The sequence below is a fragment of the Oncorhynchus kisutch genome, linkage group LG11 (genome assembly GCF_002021735.2).
Source record: "Oncorhynchus kisutch isolate 150728-3 linkage group LG11, Okis_V2, whole genome shotgun sequence".
Taxonomy (NCBI): domain Eukaryota; kingdom Metazoa; phylum Chordata; class Actinopteri; order Salmoniformes; family Salmonidae; genus Oncorhynchus; species Oncorhynchus kisutch.
Genome location: NC_034184.2, coordinates 2,566,681 through 2,583,893, shown reverse-complemented (window position 1 = coordinate 2,583,893; position 17,213 = coordinate 2,566,681). Strand labels below are relative to the sequence as shown.

The following is a 17,213-nucleotide window of genomic DNA, read 5'->3' as shown; positions in this document are numbered from 1 at the left end:
AAATAAATATGAATACCATTTAAATGTAGATGTTTTTTGCATTGGACATATTTACCATATTGTATGGAGACAGAAACATAAACCTTTTACCTTGTCATAAGTAGACATAATTGCAAATGATTAAATCATTCCAATCGAAATTTTAAAAACGATTTAGTCATGACTTGAACTTCCATGTCTTCTCCCTGGACCTCCTCAATGTCCTCCTCTTGAACATCAGACTGAGGCCTCATCTTCACTGTAACTTTCCAAGCTTGTTGAGGGTGTTTCGTTGTCAGGCTCAAAAAGCCTCAAATTTGCCCGGATGTCCACCAATTTTTGGTACAAAGTCCCTTCCACCAGGTGGCTGATGAGATAGGTTGGCACAACTGCCATATTGCATCTCCATCCCAAAGCCTTTACTTGGAAGTGTACTTCGCCTGACTGCCAAGAACCTTGCCCTCATCCAGGCCAAGGTGGCGAGACATGGTAGTGATGACACCATAGGCCTTGTTGATCTCTGCACCAGACAGGATGCTCTTGCCAGCATACTTGTGGTCCAACATGTACGCTGCGGCGTGTGTGGGCTTCAGGCAGAAGTCTTCACGCCTTTTGATGTATTTCAGAACTGCAGTTTCCTTTGCTTGGAGCAACAGTAAAGTGTGCAGGGCAGTATGGATTTCTTCTCTTACATCTGTAAGCAGAGTCTGAACATCAGACAGGATGGAATTGTCTCCCTCAATCTGTGCAATGGCTACTGCTATAGGTTTCCGGCTCCTTACCACTCTCTCCTAAAATACATAATCCAGGAGGATCCTCTTGATGGGGCTGTCAATATCAGCAGACTGTGACATGGCCATTTTTTGGAGAGACTCCTTCCCCTCCAGGAGACTCAAACATGATCACACCACCACCCCAACGGGTGCTGCTGGGCAGCTTCAATGTGGTACTCTTATTCTTCTCACTTTGCTTGGTGAGGTAGATTGCTGCTATATCTTGATGACCCTTCACATACCTAACCATTTCCTTTGTTCTCTTGCAGAGTGTATTCATGTTTTTCAGTTCCATGATGTCCTTGAGGAGCAGATTAAATGCATGAGCAGCACAGCCAATGGGTGTGATGTGAGGGTAGGACTCCTCCACTTTAGACCAACTGCCTTCATGTTTGAAGTGTTGTCTATCACCAGTGCAAATACCTTCTGTGGTCCAAGGTCATTGATGACTGCCTTCAGCTCATCTGCAATATAGAGACCGGTGTGTCTGTTGTCCCTTGTGTCTGTGCTCTTGTAGAATACTGGTTGAGGGGTGGAGATTATGTAGTTAATTATTCCTTTCCCACGAACATTCGATCACCCATCAGAGATGATTGCAATACAGTCTGCTTTCGCTATGATTTGCTTGACCTTCACTTGAACTCTGTTGAACTCTGCATCCAGCAAATTAGTAGATAAAACACGTCTGGTTGGAGGGGTGTATGCTGGGCGAAGAACATTCAGAAATCTCTTCCAATACACATTGCCTGTGAGCATCAGAGGTGAACCAGTTGTATACACAGCTGTAGCAAGACATTCATCAACATTTCTCTGACTAAGGTGTCTGATTCATCATTTTCACCTCGAATACATGTTGAGGGACTTTTGTCAGAGGTTGCTTGTTGTGTGCGCTGAGGGAACTTTATGCACTTGGCCAGAGGATTCTGCATCTTTGTTGCATTCTTCACATATGATTTGGCACAGTATTTGCAAATGTACACCACTTTTCCTTCTACATTAGCTGCAGAGAAATGTCTCCACATATCAGGTAGTGCCCATGGCATTTTCCTGTAAAGAATAGAAGAAAAAAAATACAATTCTATGTACAGATAAATAGTTAAGCAGTTAGATTAAACAACTCCTTTAGTAAGATGCATGTTTTAAAATGAAACATGTATGGAAACAGGTGAATTAAGCTAGCTCAGTTAGCAGGCTCAAGCAAGCTAAAACCCACATGGTAGCAAAAACTAACGAGCAGAAACTGGTAACAAGTTAGAAATGATTTAAACACACTTTGCTGTAGGCTTCTATTTGCTAATTAACAAAAAAAGAGTGTACGCCATATAAAATATATTGACCCCACCCAGTATTGTAATCTCAACTTTCAAGAAAGCATGTAGTCCTTGGCTCAGTGTAGTAGTGTGGGCTCAATAGCATCTCATTAGTGTGCAAGATCTTGAGAATCAGCTGTACATGTGATGGAAGAATGCACTGTGCATGTAGAGGGATAGTTTAACCAAAATATGCCACAAGACCTAGAATTGCCTTGTGTATCCCAATAAAAAGTTTCACTGTTAAAGCTAACTTTTTTGATGAATTTAAGCTACATTCCCAGGCATAACTTCCCATGGAACATTTCTGGAAAGTTTCTGACCCTTTGCAACTCCAGCGAGTTGTATTATCAGTCTCTGGCTCTATCCCAATCATTTCTCCTTTCCCCCCAAGTATGCACTTGTTCACTATCCTTCACTGATTTGAAAATAACTGATGGGTATAAGAAATGTTGGAAACTCCCTCTAGCTCATGCTGTTTTTAGATTTTTGGGAAGTAGTGAACTAGTGTACAATTTTAAGGAAAAAAATGTATATTATTGGGATGCGTCCCAGATCTATTTGTGTTGTCCTATGGTGGTTCTCATTGTTTGGCATAACAACGACCATAGGAGCTGGCAAGACAGCACAAACAGATCTGGGACCAGGCTAACACCCACCCACTCGCCCCGGACACGGTTTGTGCGGTAAGTCACGACACTGTTGTCATGTCATTAACAACCAGCTACACTCTTCATTCACAGGCTTTTATAGATGTTATTCCTTTCCAATCCAGTTTTGTTCTGTGAATATTAGGGGGACCTGTAGTGTTTTATAGGATTTCAGTGGGAGGGAAATGGGTTTTATTGGCCTGAGCCCTGATCTGTTTGTGCTGTATCTCCAACAATGACTGTAGAAGTTGGCAAAACAGCACACACAGATCTGGGACCAGTCTTACATTTTTATAGCTTTCTCATAGGGAGTTAGTTACTAACTAATGTGTTTCTGTGTTTTACATCTCTTGCATTAGGTTGGCATGTTGACCACAACTCCTACCAACGAGGAAGTAAGTTTGTCTTGTTTTTCTTGACCCATCTATTCTTTAGTCTGATCCTTTTCCCCTCTTTCACAGGACTAGTCTCATTGCTTTCCTGAAAAGATGGACAAATGAACTCATTAATGAACAGATTGTCATACTTTGGAAAATTACACTGACTGCTTGAATGAATGATTGAATAAATGCTTGAATGAATAATATGTATTAACATGCTAATACAACCTTGTTATACTAGTGTAATTACAACACAGATATAACAGCCACTTGATGTAAAGTTGTCGTTGGTCTGTCTCTGTGTGTACAGGTGAGAGACGAGGAGTCCAGAGAACAGCTGATTAAGACTCACTACATGGCCAGAGTAGGAGAACTCACCACACAGCTACAGGTCTCTGACAGCAAGGCGGTTAACTTCCATGCTGAGGTGAGACATGACACACACGTGCATAAGCACACACTTTTTAAGGATATGGACCTGTTATTTTGTCGGACACAGGGGAGATATATGGGGAACAAAGTTACACATAGTCAAGCTCCATTGAGATGCGGCTCTACAGAAGACCAACTTACTAGTTGGATCAGTCACTCAAACATTTCCCCTCACGTCGTCCTTCCTTTAATACATACTTACTTTGACTCCAAGTATTGTTTTGTTAAAATAAAAATAGTCTGTGTAGCTGCGCCAAAACTGTGGTATTTGTCATCCTAGAACTTATCTATTTTTTAAAAAATAGTGAGCTTAAATGTTTTCAGCTCATTTATTTCCATGACTGATCAAATCTCATTTTCTCATGGCTCTTCTCTGTCCCTCTGCAGCCGACATATGGTGAGCAGTATGTTTGGAACGTTGAATCGCAATAAAATCACAGTATCGAATCACAATACATATAGGATCGACGCCTAAGTATAGTGATAATATCTTGTGAGTTCCCTGGTTATTCCCAGCTCTACATGATATACACTGAGTGTACAAAACATTAACACCTGCTCTTTCCATGACAGACTGACCAGGTGAAAGCTATGATCTCTTATTGATGTCACTTGTTAAATCCACTTCAGTCAGTGTAGATGAAGGGGAGGAGACAGGTTAAAGGAGGATTGTTAAGCCTTGAGACAAATGAGACATGGATTGTGTATGTGTGCCATTCAGAGGGTGAATGCACAAGACAACGGATTTAAGTGCCTTTGAATGGGGTAGGTACCAGGCACACTGGTTTGTGTCAAGAACTAACGCTGCTGGGTTTTTCACGCTCAACAGTGTGTATCAAGAATGGTCCACCACCCAAAGGACAGAGTGTCTGACAGAGAGGGAACTGGCTTAGGAAGTGTTTCAAACAAAGTGTATTTAATGTAGCAGTCACTCCAGTTCAAACCCAGACATGTCTGCCTAGATCTAGTTTCAGTGAAGAGCATCCCATTTACTGACTCCATTAGTTGAAGGAAGTGATCGTCTGTGGATATCTGTTAATTCTTCGTATCTCCTGTGTTGTAACCCCCCCCCCCCCCCAGTGTCGAGCCCTGGCCAAGCGTCTGGCCTTGGCAGAGAAGTCACGGGAGACACTGACTGAGGAGGTCAAATTGGCTAATCAGAACATCACACGTCTGCAGGTAAACGTCTGTTGTGTCATTTCCAGACTGAAAGAAAGCAGCTTATCCCTGATCCATCCATTCAGCTAGAATACAATCAGCATTATTCCATTGGTAGTTGTGTTATGCATATTTGTCCTGAACTTGGCCCTCAATTTATTTGCTGTTTTTTTGTAAGATTTCCCATTTATTCAATGAAATGCCATTTAGCAGACGCTTTCATCCAAAGTGACTTTTAATCAATCGTTCATACATTTTTAAGTATGGGTGGCCCGCGAATTAAACCCTGGCATTGCAAGAGCCATGCTCCAACTGAGACATGGCAAATGAACTTGAACCTTGAACAATCATACTGGCTCTAACTAACCACAACCTGCTCCTTGTCTTTCAGGATGAGCTTGCCACGACCAAGAGGAGTTACAAGGAACAACTTAGTATGATGAGCGACCACCTGTGCAGCATGAACGAGACTCTCAGCAAACAGAGAGAGGAGATTGACATACTCAAACTGAGCGGCAAGGTACAGAGTCCCCTCACACCGCTCCCTCAATGAGACTAACCTGGATAAATTAAAGTTGAATGAAGATGTGCCACTCACGGGTCTAGACAGACAGAGAAGCAGTACTAGGTGAGGTAATGCTGACATGCTGTGTAGACATATCCCAATAACAAACTACTATCCAGTCTGAGGGGAACAGGGAGGCTGGGGATGGGGGGTGGGGTATAGCAGGGTCTGAGGGGAACTGCGAGGTGGGGTATAGCAGGGTCTGAGGGGAACTGGGGGGTGGGGTATAGCAGGGTCTGAGGGGAACTGGGGGGTGGGGTATAGCATGGTCTGAGGGGAACTGGGAGGTGGGGTATAGCATGGTCTGAGGGGAACTGGGGGGTGGGGTATAGCATGGTCTGAGGGGAACTGGGGGGTGGGGTATAGCAGGGTCTGAGGGGAACTGGGGGGTGGGGTATAGCAGGGTCCGAGGGGAACTGGGAGGTGGAGGAACAGCAAACACGCATTCTGTCCTGAAACTGCCCAACATACACTTCTGTTAAAACACAGATGAGTATCTTTAAGGGATACTCCGGTATTTTTGCAAAGGGGCCCTAATCTCCTTCCCCATTTTTTATGTCTCTGTATGCAGTTTGAAGGAAGTTGCTAACTAGCGCTAGTGTAATTGCTAACAATGGAAGTCTATGGTGGTGGTTATTCCCATGCTAGCATGCTAGCAGATACCCATAAATCCACTTCAATTAGTGTGAAAGGATTTAAGCCTTGAACTTGAGACATGGATTGTATGTGTGCCATTCAGAGAGTGGATGGGCAAGACAAAAGATAAAGTGCCTTTGAACACGTTATGGTAGTAGGTGCTTGGCGCACCAGTTTGAGTGTTTCAAGAACTGCAACACTGCTGGGTTTTTCACACTCCACAGTTTCCCGTGTGTATCAAGAATGGTCCACCAACCAAAGGACATCCAGCCAACTTGACACAACTGTGGGAACTATTGGAGTCAACATGGGCCAGCATCCCTGTGGAACACTTTCGACACCTTGTTGTCCATACCCTGACGAATTGAGGCTGTTCTGCGGGCAAAAGAAAATAGCGTCAAGTGTTTTATCCAAATACTGGTGGATTCAACTAATAAAATAATTGTTCTTCAGGTCCAGGACCTGAAGAACAGTTTGCAGTTCTCCCAGGGTCAGCTCGATGAGTTGAAACAGGAGAATGGCAAGATGTAAGTCAGTGCGATAGGACATCAGTTCTGTGTGTGAATACATGATAACAATGAGGGACAATCAAGGCAGAACAACATGGTTGCGGATGGAATTTCAGAATCTCCACATGAGACCTGGACGGAGTGATTATTTCGAAGACCACAGGCAAATTGAGGTGAAGAACCACCCACAGGACTGGAAAACCCACCACCGGCCCAGGTGACCGGCCCAGGCCGATAGTTGTCAAGTTCCTGAGGTTCAGGACAATGTAGCTGGTCTGGAAAGAGCCAAGAACTTGAGAGTAGTCGTTGAGGAAGATAGGAATGTATATCTTGAAGTTGTGCGACAGAAGAGGAAAGAGGACAGCCATGAAAGCTGCGAAAGAGTGTGGGGACATTGCTTACATCCGCTATGACAGGCTCATTGTCCACCCTCCCTCCCAGAAGCCAGGAAGGGGTGAGAGAGCCAGGCCTATGGGCTCCTTTGCTTCAACCCGGCAGCGCGCACACGCACACACACACATTGATTAATGGACTGCTGAATGAATATATTTTCTCTTGCTTTGTTTGCTCTTTTCAGTATTATGCCTCTCTCTGATAAGCTACCCAGGAAAGAAACGTCATAACATTAAAATATTAGCCATTTCAGAGACTCACTCACATAATTAATTTGATTATATAGCAGTACAAGGATATACAATCTATAGAATAGGCAGGAATGCTTGTTTTTTATTTTACCTTTATTTAACTAGGCATGGTTGAAGTCACTTAACTCGATTTTCAACCTCTCCGCAAATTTCTTGTTAACAAACTATAGTTTTGGCAAGTCAGTTGTGTCATGCACAAAGTAGATGTCCTAAATAATTTTTCCAACAATTGTCTACAGACAGATTATTTTGCTTATAATTCACTGTTTTACAATTCCAGCGGGTCAGAAGTTTACATACACTAAGTTCACTGTGCCTTTAAACAGCTTGGAAAATTCCAGAAATTGTCATGGCTTTAGAAGCTTCTGAAAGGCAAATTGACATAATTTGAGTCAATTGGAGGTATACCTGTGGATGTATTTCAAGGCCTACCTTCAAACTCAGTGCCTCTTTGCTTGACATCATGGGAAAATCAAGAAATCAGCCAAGACCTCGAAGTCTGGTTCATCCTTGGGAGCAATTTCTAAACACCTGAAGGTACCACGTTCATCTGTACAAACAATAGTATGCAAGTATAAACACCATGGGACCACGCAGCTGTCATACCGCTCAGGAAGGAGACGCGTTCTTTCTCCTAGAGATGAACATACTATAGGTGCGCAAAGTGCAAATCAATCCCAGAACAACAGCAAAGAACCTTGTGAAGATGCTGGGCGAAACGGGTACAAAAGTATCTATATCCACAGTAAAACGAGCCCTATATCGACATAACCTGAAAGGCCGCTCAGCAAGAAAGAAGCTACTGCTCCAAAACCGCCATAAAAAAGCCAGACTACGGTTTGCAACTGCACATGGGGACAGAGATCATACTTTTTGGAGAAATGTCCTCTGGTCTGAAAAAAATAGATCTGTTTGGCCATAATGACTATCGTTATGTTTGGAGGAAAAAGGGGGAGGCTTGCAAGCCGAAGAACACCATCCCAAACGTGAAGCACAGGGGTGACAGCATGTCGTGGGGGTGCTTTGCTGTAAGAGGGACTGGTGCACTTCACAAAATAGATGGCATCACAAGGAAAGAAAATTATGTGGATATATTGAAGCAACACCTCGACATCAGTCAGGAAGTTAAAGCTTGGTCGCAAATGGCATTCTTCCAAAGTTGTAGCAAAATGGCTTAAGGACAACAAAGTCAAGGTATTGGAGTGGCCGTCACAAAGCCCTGACATTACTCCTATAGAAAATGTGTGGGCAGATCTGACCTACAGACCTACAAACCTGACTCCGTTACACCAGCTGTCAGGAGGAATGGGCCAAAATTCACCCACTTTATTGTGGGAAGCTTGTGGAAGGCTAACCGTAACGTTTGACCTAAGTTAAACAATTTAAAGGCAATACACTCAATTAGTATTTGGTTGCATGTAAACTTCTGACCCACTGCGAATGTGATGAAAGAAATAAAAGCTGACATCAATCACTATTATTATTCTGATATTTCACATTCTTAAAATAACGTGGTGATCCTAACTGACCTAAGACAGGGAATTTTTATTAGGATTAAATGTCAGGAATTGTGAAACATTTAAACTCAGTTTGTTTGGCTAAGGTGTATGTAAACCTCCGACTGCAACTGTGTATTCAGAGCCGTATCCCTGTAATGCTTAAAGATCTTATGTCAGGTGTTATTGAAGTGTTGTGGTTGCAGGTTCACCTGGCACATGTGAAGCCTTTTCTTTTGGGGTGTAGCTATAGGCTAACAGTCTGTATCTAAATAATGTGTGAAATGATTGATTGATATTGTATGTGATGTAAACAGAGGTCTACTTTCTTGGGGACCTGAATATTGACTGGTTTTCATCAAGTTGTCCGCTCAAGAGGAAGCTTCTTACTGTAAACAGTGCCTGTAATCTGGTTCAAATGATTTAATCAATGTACCAGGGTGTTTACAAACACTACAGGACCAAGATCACCACATGTATTGATCACATTTTTACTAATACTGTAGAACTTTGTTCTAAAGCTGTATCCTTACTCATTGGATGCAGTGATCACAATATTGTGGCTATATCCAGGGAAGCCAAAGTTCCAAAAGCTGGGCCAATATTACTGTATAAGAGATCATACAAAAGATTTTGCTCTGACTCTTATGTGGATGATGTTAAACATTATTTGTTGGTCGGATGTGATTAATAAGGAGCATCCAGACGCTGCACTTGATGAATTTATGAAATTGCTTCTTCAAATGACTGATTAAACATTCACTTGTTAGAAACTGACTAACAGCTGTCCAGGCTCCATGGATTGATGAGGAATTGAAAAACCGTGGCTAATACATCTGGCTGCACTGCAAATTGAGAAATTCTGAGACTAAAGTCCAAAACAAAAGAAACTGTACTATGAAGCCAATATCAATGATATGAAGAATGATGGAAAATAAACTTTTGAGCACTTCAAATGAAATTATGGGCAGAAAGACATTCAACTCCATCTTCAATCAAATCAGATGGCTTATCACAAAACCATTTGATGTTGCCATTTTCGATTACTTCATTAGCAAAGTGGGCAAACTTTGGCAGGAAATGCCAACAACGAACAGTGAGCCATCGTTTTCATATACAAGAAAGCAAATAATGAAAGAAAAGCATTGCAGCTTTGAATATTGTAAAGTTAGTGTGTCAAGGTGGAAAATAGTTATTGATCAATCATGACAAACCTCCTGGGCTTTGACAGCTTAGATGGAAATCTACTTAGGATGGAAGCTGACTCTATAGCCACGAGAGGTCGACCGATTAATCGGAATGGCCGATTAATTAGGGCCGATTTTCAAGTTTTCATAACAATCTGAATTTTTGGACACCAGTTTGGCCTATTTTTGTATTTTTTTTTACACATTTATTTAATCTTTATTTAACCAGGCAAGTCAGTTAAGAACACATTCTTATTTTCAATGACGGCCTAGGAACGGTGGGTTAACTGCCTTGTTCAGGGGCAGAAAGACAGATTCAATCTTGCAACCTTATAGTTAACGCTCTAACCACCTGATTACATTGCACTCCACGAGGAGCCTGCCTGTTACGCGAATGTAGTAGAAGCCAAGGTAAGTTGCTAGCTAGCATTAAACTTATCTTATAAAAAACAATCAATCAATCAATCACTAGTTAACTACACATTGTTGATATTACTAGTTTATCTAGCGTGTCCTGCGTTGCATATAATCGATGCGGTGCGTATTCGTGAAAAAGGACTGTCGTTGCTCCAATGTGTACCTAACCATAAACATCAATGCCTTTCTTAAAATCAATACACAGAAGTATGTATTTTTAAACCTGCATATTTAGCTAAAAGAAATCCAGGTTAGCAGGCAATATTAACCAGGTGAAATTGTCACTTCTCTTCTGTTCATTGCACGCAGAGTCAGTGTGTGCAGTTTGGGCTGCCTAATTTGACAGAATTTTACATAATTATGACATAACATTGACGGTTGAGCAATGTAACAGGAATATTTAGACTTATGGATGCCACCCGTTAGATAAAATAAAGAATTAAAAGTCTTGTTTTTGAGATCGTTACCAGATTCTACCATATTTATGACCTAAGGCTCGTATTTCTGTGTGTTATTATGTTATAATTAAGTCTATGATTTGAAAGAGCAGTCTGACTGAGCGGTGGTAGGCACCAGCAGGCTCGTAAGCATTCATTCAAACAGCACTTTCGTGCGTTTTGCCAGCAGCTCTTCGCAATGCTTCAAGCCTATCAACTCCTGAGATTAGACTGGTGTAACCGATGTGAAATGGCTAGCTAGTTAGCGGGGTGCACGCTAATAGCGTTTCAAATGTCACTCGCTCTGAGACTTGGAGTAGTTATTCCCCTTGCTCTGCATGGGTAACGCTGCTTCGAGGGTGGCTGTTGTCGATGTGTTCCTGGTTCGAGCCCAGGTAGGAGCGAGGAGAGGGATGGAAGCTATACTGTTACACTGGCAATACTAAAGAGCCTATCAGAACATCCAATAGTCAAAGGCTAATGAAATACACATGGTATAGAGAGAAATAATCCTATAATTCCTATAATTCCAACCTAAAACTTCTTACCTGTGAATATTGAAGACTCATGTTACAAGAACCAGCAGCTTTCATATGTTCTCATGTTCTAAGCAAGGAACTGAAACGTTAGCTTTCTTACATGGCACATAATTCACTTTTACTTTCTTCTCCAACACTTTGTTTTTGCATTATTTAAACCAAATTGAACATGTTTCAATATTTGAGGCTAAATTGATTTTATTGATTGATATTATATTAAGTTACAATAATACTGAATGAATACTTATTTTAATTGTTATTACAAATTTTTAAAAATCGTCATCTGCTTTTTTTGGTCCTCCAATTATCGGTATCGGCGTTGAAAAATCATAATCAGTCGACCTCTAATAGCCACTGCTATCTGTCATGTCTTTAATCTGAGCCTAGAGAAAATTTTGTACTCAGGTCTGGAGGGAAGCCAAAGTAATTCCACTACCCTAGTGGTAGCATCTCTCTAAGCCCTTTACTCTTTTCTATTTTTGCCACTGGCATTATACAAAGCATTTGTATGCTTATGATTCAACCATATACGCATCAGCAACCACAGCTAATGAAGTCACTTAAAAAAATAAAAAAATGTATTCCTCTTTCTCCCCAATTTCGTGATTTCCAATTGGTAGTTAGTCTTGTCTAATCGCTGCAACTCCCATATGGACTCGGGAGAGGTGAAAGACCCTGCCAAGCCGGACTGCTTCTTGACACCGTTCGCTTAACCCGGAAGCCAGCCGCACCAATGTGTTGGAGGAAACGCCGTACAACTGCTGACCATGTCAGCGTGCATGTGCCCGGGCCACCACAGGAGTCGCTAGAGCACAATGCGACAAGGACATCCCAACCCGTACAACGCTGGGCCAATTGTGTCTCTCCCGGTCACGGCCGGCTTCAACACAGCGCAGGATCAAACCCGGATCTGTAGTGATGCCTCAAGCACTGTGATGTAGTGCCTTAGACCGCTGCACCACTCATGAGTTGGAAACCCTCAACAAAAGTTGCAGTCTGTTTTGGAATGGGTGGCCAGTAATAAACTGGTCCTGAACATCTCTAAAACTAAGATCATTGTATTTGGTACATATCATTCCTTATATTCTAGACCTCTGAGCTGAATCCGGTAATGAAAGGTGTGGCTGTTGAACAAGTTGAGGAGACTAAATTAATTGACTTTACCTTAGATTGTAACTGTCATGGTCAAAACAGATTAAATTGATGTAAAGATGGGGAGGTGTCTGTAATAAAGAGAAGCTCTGCTTTTTGACACCACACTCCTAAAAGCACGTTCTGCAGGCTCTAGTTCTACTTAATTAAGCTGCAGCTGGCCCAGAACAGAGCAGCACGTCTTGCTCTTCATTGTAATCAGAGGGCTGATATAAATACTATGCTGCCAGTCTTTCTTGGCTAAGAGTTGAGAGACTGACTGCATCACTTATTTTTATAAGACATATATGTCATATATGTTGCATTGTCATCTTACACACAGCTCTGACACATACTTACGCCACCAGATATGCCACCAAGGGTCTTTTCACAGTCCCCAAATCCAGAACAAATTCAAGAAAGCTTCAGAGTATTGCAGTGCATTCTGGAAAGTATTCAGACCCCTTGACTTTTTTCCACATTTTGATATGTTACAGCTTTATTCTAAAATGTATTAAATCTTTTTTTCCCTTCAGTCTACTCACACAACCCCATAATGAGAAAGCAAAAAACTGTTTTTTTGGAAATGTTTGCAAATTAATTTTTTTAAAGTATGTAAATGTGATATAACATTTACATAAGTATTCAGACCCTTTACTCAGTACTTTGAAGTGCCTTTGGTAGTGATTTACAGCATCAAGTCTTCTTGGATATGATGCTATAAGCTTGGCACACCTGTATTTGGAGTTTCTCAAATGTTTCTCTGCAGATCCTCTCAAGCTCTGTCAGGTTGGATGGGGAGTGTCGCTGCACCCCCAAAAATTGTAGTTCTGTCCTTGAGCTGTTGTCTATTAATGATCTGTATTATCATGTTTTCTGTGGACCACAGGAAGAGCAGTTGCTGCTTTAGCAAAAGCTAATGGTGATCCTAATAAAATGCCAAAATACCAACTTGATAGTAGGAAGGTGTATAACTTAACACTGTTCTTCCTCTTGCCTTTTCCAGGGAAACTCCAAACTCCTAAAGAAGGGGCGGTAGGAAATGAGTCCATTGGGGAAACTGGTTCCATTTTGGATCCGCAGCGCACCCTTAACTGAGAGAAGGGCTGGACTATGGAACCCCCACCCACTACAGCCCTGCCAGCTCCACACCACCATACCACCAAGATGGAGGACCCTGTTAGACTTCTCCATCGGAGGGGGAGGGGGGGGGTCTCTGATACCACTCTGCTTAAAGGAATTGTCTTTCTGATTGACACAGATAAGGACTTTACGTGTCAAGTGCTTCCCAGTGTGTGGCGGAAGCAGCTGCTTGACCCTTTGCACTTTGGTTTGTGGGAGGAAGTGGAAAATGTAAAGGAAAGATTATATATTTTTCATTTTTCCTCCCCCCCCACCAACTAGTCAGGTCATGGATGCTGACTAAACAGAATGAAGACCACCTGGCCCTGATGGTTAGTGTGTCTCTTCTCTCTGTGCTAAATGTGGAAATGATGGCGATTTGACATATTCATTAATCAATTAATTGCTCTTAAGTGGGAGAAGGATATCATGTGAGCAAGTCAAGTGTTAAATTGTGTGCCTGACTGGCTGTCTGGGTTGTTGTCTTTGTCTAATAGGGGGACTGTAGACTGTCATGCCAGGCTTTGAGAGGGACTGCTAATTGTTATAACTTCATTTTATATTTGGACTATTTTTAGATTCAATGAAAGATTATTTGTGCAAAATTGTGACTTTTGAGGGACTATGTTCATTATATTTACCACATTTTACTTGAAGGGCTGCCCCAGATGAAATTAATCAATGAGTGACATATTAATTTGACATTAGCCTTGGATGCCCAGGCTTCGCTCTTTAGCGGAGGCCTAAGACAGGCTAGACACACACTTCCATACATTCCCTTAAAGCTGGATTCCTTGACGGTGAATCAGCCACATCTGTTTGCGATATTACAACAACAAAGAAGTTAGGATTTCTCCTCACCTCCGGTTTGTTAACAAAACAAGAACTGCCGTGGGGTGGACAGTAGCGCTGTTTCCCCTACTGAGAATTCCATCTTTATCTAGATGTCCCATCTGTCCTCGAGAACGGATGGAAGAATCTGACAGAATGACAATGACATGGAATAGATCTGACCCGATTACCCAATCAATTCTGACATGAAAGATCTGTTCGACACGTGACATTTCTATTTGAACTAAATGATCTGTGATGTTGCACAAGGTAGAGTTCATAGAATGGTGTCTGTCTGATGTGTCTCTAGCAGTTGTAACACGAAAGTGTGTATGGATGTGCACTGAGGAGAACTATGCTTGTGTCCCAAATGACATCCTATTCCCTACATAGTGCACTACTTTTGACCATTGCCTTACGGGCACTGGTCCAATGTAATGCACTAAGGATTAATGCGGTGCCATTTGGGACACAGAATGTCGCACCACAGTCTTCAAACCCATGTATCATGTATGGAGAGAAGGGTTAATGTGAATATAATACATTATTGTACCGTGTACTTTAACAGAAATATACAAAAAAAGAGGCATTTGTTAAAGTTTTTCCATGATGACCCAATGAAATTACTAGTCAATGATCAATGGAAAAGAGCAGAAACACAAACTAAACAATCACTCACCTGCATTTAATACTTGATTATTGGGTCCCAGAGAACTGAAAATATTTGCCTATTGGAAGGCAATACACACACAAAGGTCTGCTCTTTTGAACCTTCTGTAAGACTCATGGTTTGTGTACCCATTACAATTGTATTATCAGCATGTTGGCAAAGCTAAAGTAGTCTACCCCTTGTCTGACAGTGTAGTGACTAATCTAACAGTTCACAATTAACAGCATGGTTGTGTTCATTAGGGCACACCATAGCAAAACTTTTAACAATAGAAAATGAAAGTCCAGTTAGTACGTTGCTGTTTCACTCAGTTTTTGAACATTTACTTCCATTTTGTACCTCCTGAAAACAACCCTGGATGCTTATTGCTTGCGTGTTCCAGTGACATTTATAGTATGGCCAATAAAATATATAATCCTATCCTGTGCATTGTTTTACCAGTTTAGACTGATTTTTAATCGGCTTGGACAAGTGTCTGACCAGTGTTGGCCAGTGTCTGCCCGGTACTAACCATTCCATTTCAAGGTTAGAGGTTTGCCAACATGCCCTACACTACTGAAATCTATCTTCACAATGTAATCTGACAGTCCAACAGAATGTACAGTCTTAAATTTACATACACTTAGGTTGGAGTCATTAAAACTCGTTCTTCAACCACTCCACACATTTCTTGTTAACAAACTATAGTTTTGGCAAGTCGATTAGGACATCTACTTTGTGCATGACAAGTCATTTTTCCAACAATTGTTTACAGACAGATTATTTCACTTATAATTCACAGTATCACAATTCCAGTGGGTCAGAACTTTACATACACTAAGTTGACTGTGCCTTTAAACAGCTTGTAAAATTCCAGAAAATGTAATGGCTTTAGATGCTTCTGATAGGCTAATTGACATCATTTGAGTCAATTGGAGGTGTACCTGTGGATGTATTTCAAGGCCTACCTTCAAACCCAGTGACTCTTTGCTTGACATGAGAAATTCAAAAGAAATCAGCCAAGACCTCAAAAAAAATTGTAGACCACAAGTCTGGTTCATCCTTGGAATCCATTTCCAAATGCCTGAAGGTACCATGTTCATCTGTACAAACAATAGCACGCAAGTATAAACACCATGGGACCACGCAGCTGTCATACCAACTCAGGAAGGAGACTTGTTCTGTCTCCTAGAGATGAACGTACTTTGGTGTGAAAAGTGCAAATCAATCCCCGAACCACAGCAAAGGACCTTGTGAAGATGCTGGAGGAGACCGGTACAAATGTATATCCACAGTAAAACGAGTCCTATATCGACATAACCTGAATGGCCACTCAGGAAGGAAGAAGCCACTGCTCCAAAACCGCCATAAAAAGCCAGACTACGGTTTGCAACTGCACATGGGGACAAAGATAGTACTTTTTGTAGAAATGTCCTCTGGTCTGATGAAACAAAAATAGAACTGTTTGGCCATAATGACCATTGTTATGTTTGGAGGAAAAAGGGGGAGGCTTGCAAGCAGAAGAACACCATCCTAATCGTGAAGCACAGGGGTGGCAGCATCATGATTTTGCTGAAGGAGGAACAAGTGCACTTCACAAAATAGATGGCATCATGAGGGAGGACAATTATGTGGATATATTTATGCAACATCTCAAGGCATCAGTCAGGAAGTTAAAGCTTGGTCGCAAATGAGTTTTCCAAATGGACAATGACCCCAAGCATACTTCAATAGATGTGGCAAAATGGCTTCAGGACAGCAAAGTCAAGGTATTGGAGTGGTCATCACAAAGCCCTGACCTCAATCCTATAGAAAATGTGTGGGAAGAACTGAAAAAGTGTGTGCGAGAAAGGAGGCCTACAATCCTGACTCAGTTACACCAGCTCTGTCAGGAGGAATGGGCCAAAATTCACCCAACTTATTGTGGGAAGCTTGTGGAAGGCTCCCCGAAACGTTTGACCCAAGTTAAACAATTTAAAGGCAATGCAACCAAATACTAATTGAGTGTATGTAAATTGCTGACCCACTGGGAATGTGATGAAATAAATCACTCTATTCTGACATTTCACATTCTTAAAATAAAGTGGTGATCCTCACTGACCCGAGACATGGAATTTTTACTAGGATTAAATGTCAGGAATTGTGAAAAACTGAGTTTAAATGTATTTGGCTATGGTGTATGAAAACTTCAACTGTACATACAGTGCCTTTCAAAAGTATTCACCCCCCCGTGGCGTTTTTCCTATTTTGTTGCATTACAACCTGTAATTTAAATAGATTTTGGAGGGGATTTCATGTAATGGACATACACCAAATAGTCCAAATTGGTGAAGTGAAATGAAAAAAATAACTTGTTTCAAAAAATTCT

The 17,213-nt window shown here is 41.5% G+C and overlaps 1 protein-coding gene across 6 annotated transcripts in view; it reads left to right on the top strand.

Moving 5' to 3' along the window:
- ppp1r21 (protein phosphatase 1, regulatory subunit 21) overlaps positions 1-15,286 on the top strand; it is a 45,604-nt gene extending 30,318 nt beyond the window's left edge. For 5 of the 6 annotated variants that reach the window (XR_004211543.1, XR_004211544.1, XR_004211545.1 and 2 more), the window contains 4 exons: positions 3,072-3,107; positions 3,403-4,703; positions 5,074-5,202; positions 13,250-15,286. Coding sequence is in view for 1 of the 6 variants with exons in the window: in XM_031835188.1 (XP_031691048.1) it covers positions 3,072-3,107; positions 3,403-3,519; positions 4,605-4,703; positions 5,074-5,202; positions 13,250-13,282 (414 nt within the window). In the remaining 5 variants the exon portion in view is untranslated. The remainder of the gene's footprint in view (positions 1-3,071; positions 3,108-3,402; positions 4,704-5,073; positions 5,203-13,249) is intronic. The other variant, XM_031835188.1, reaches the window with a different exon arrangement.
- The last annotated feature ends 1,927 nt before the right edge of the window (positions 15,287-17,213 follow it).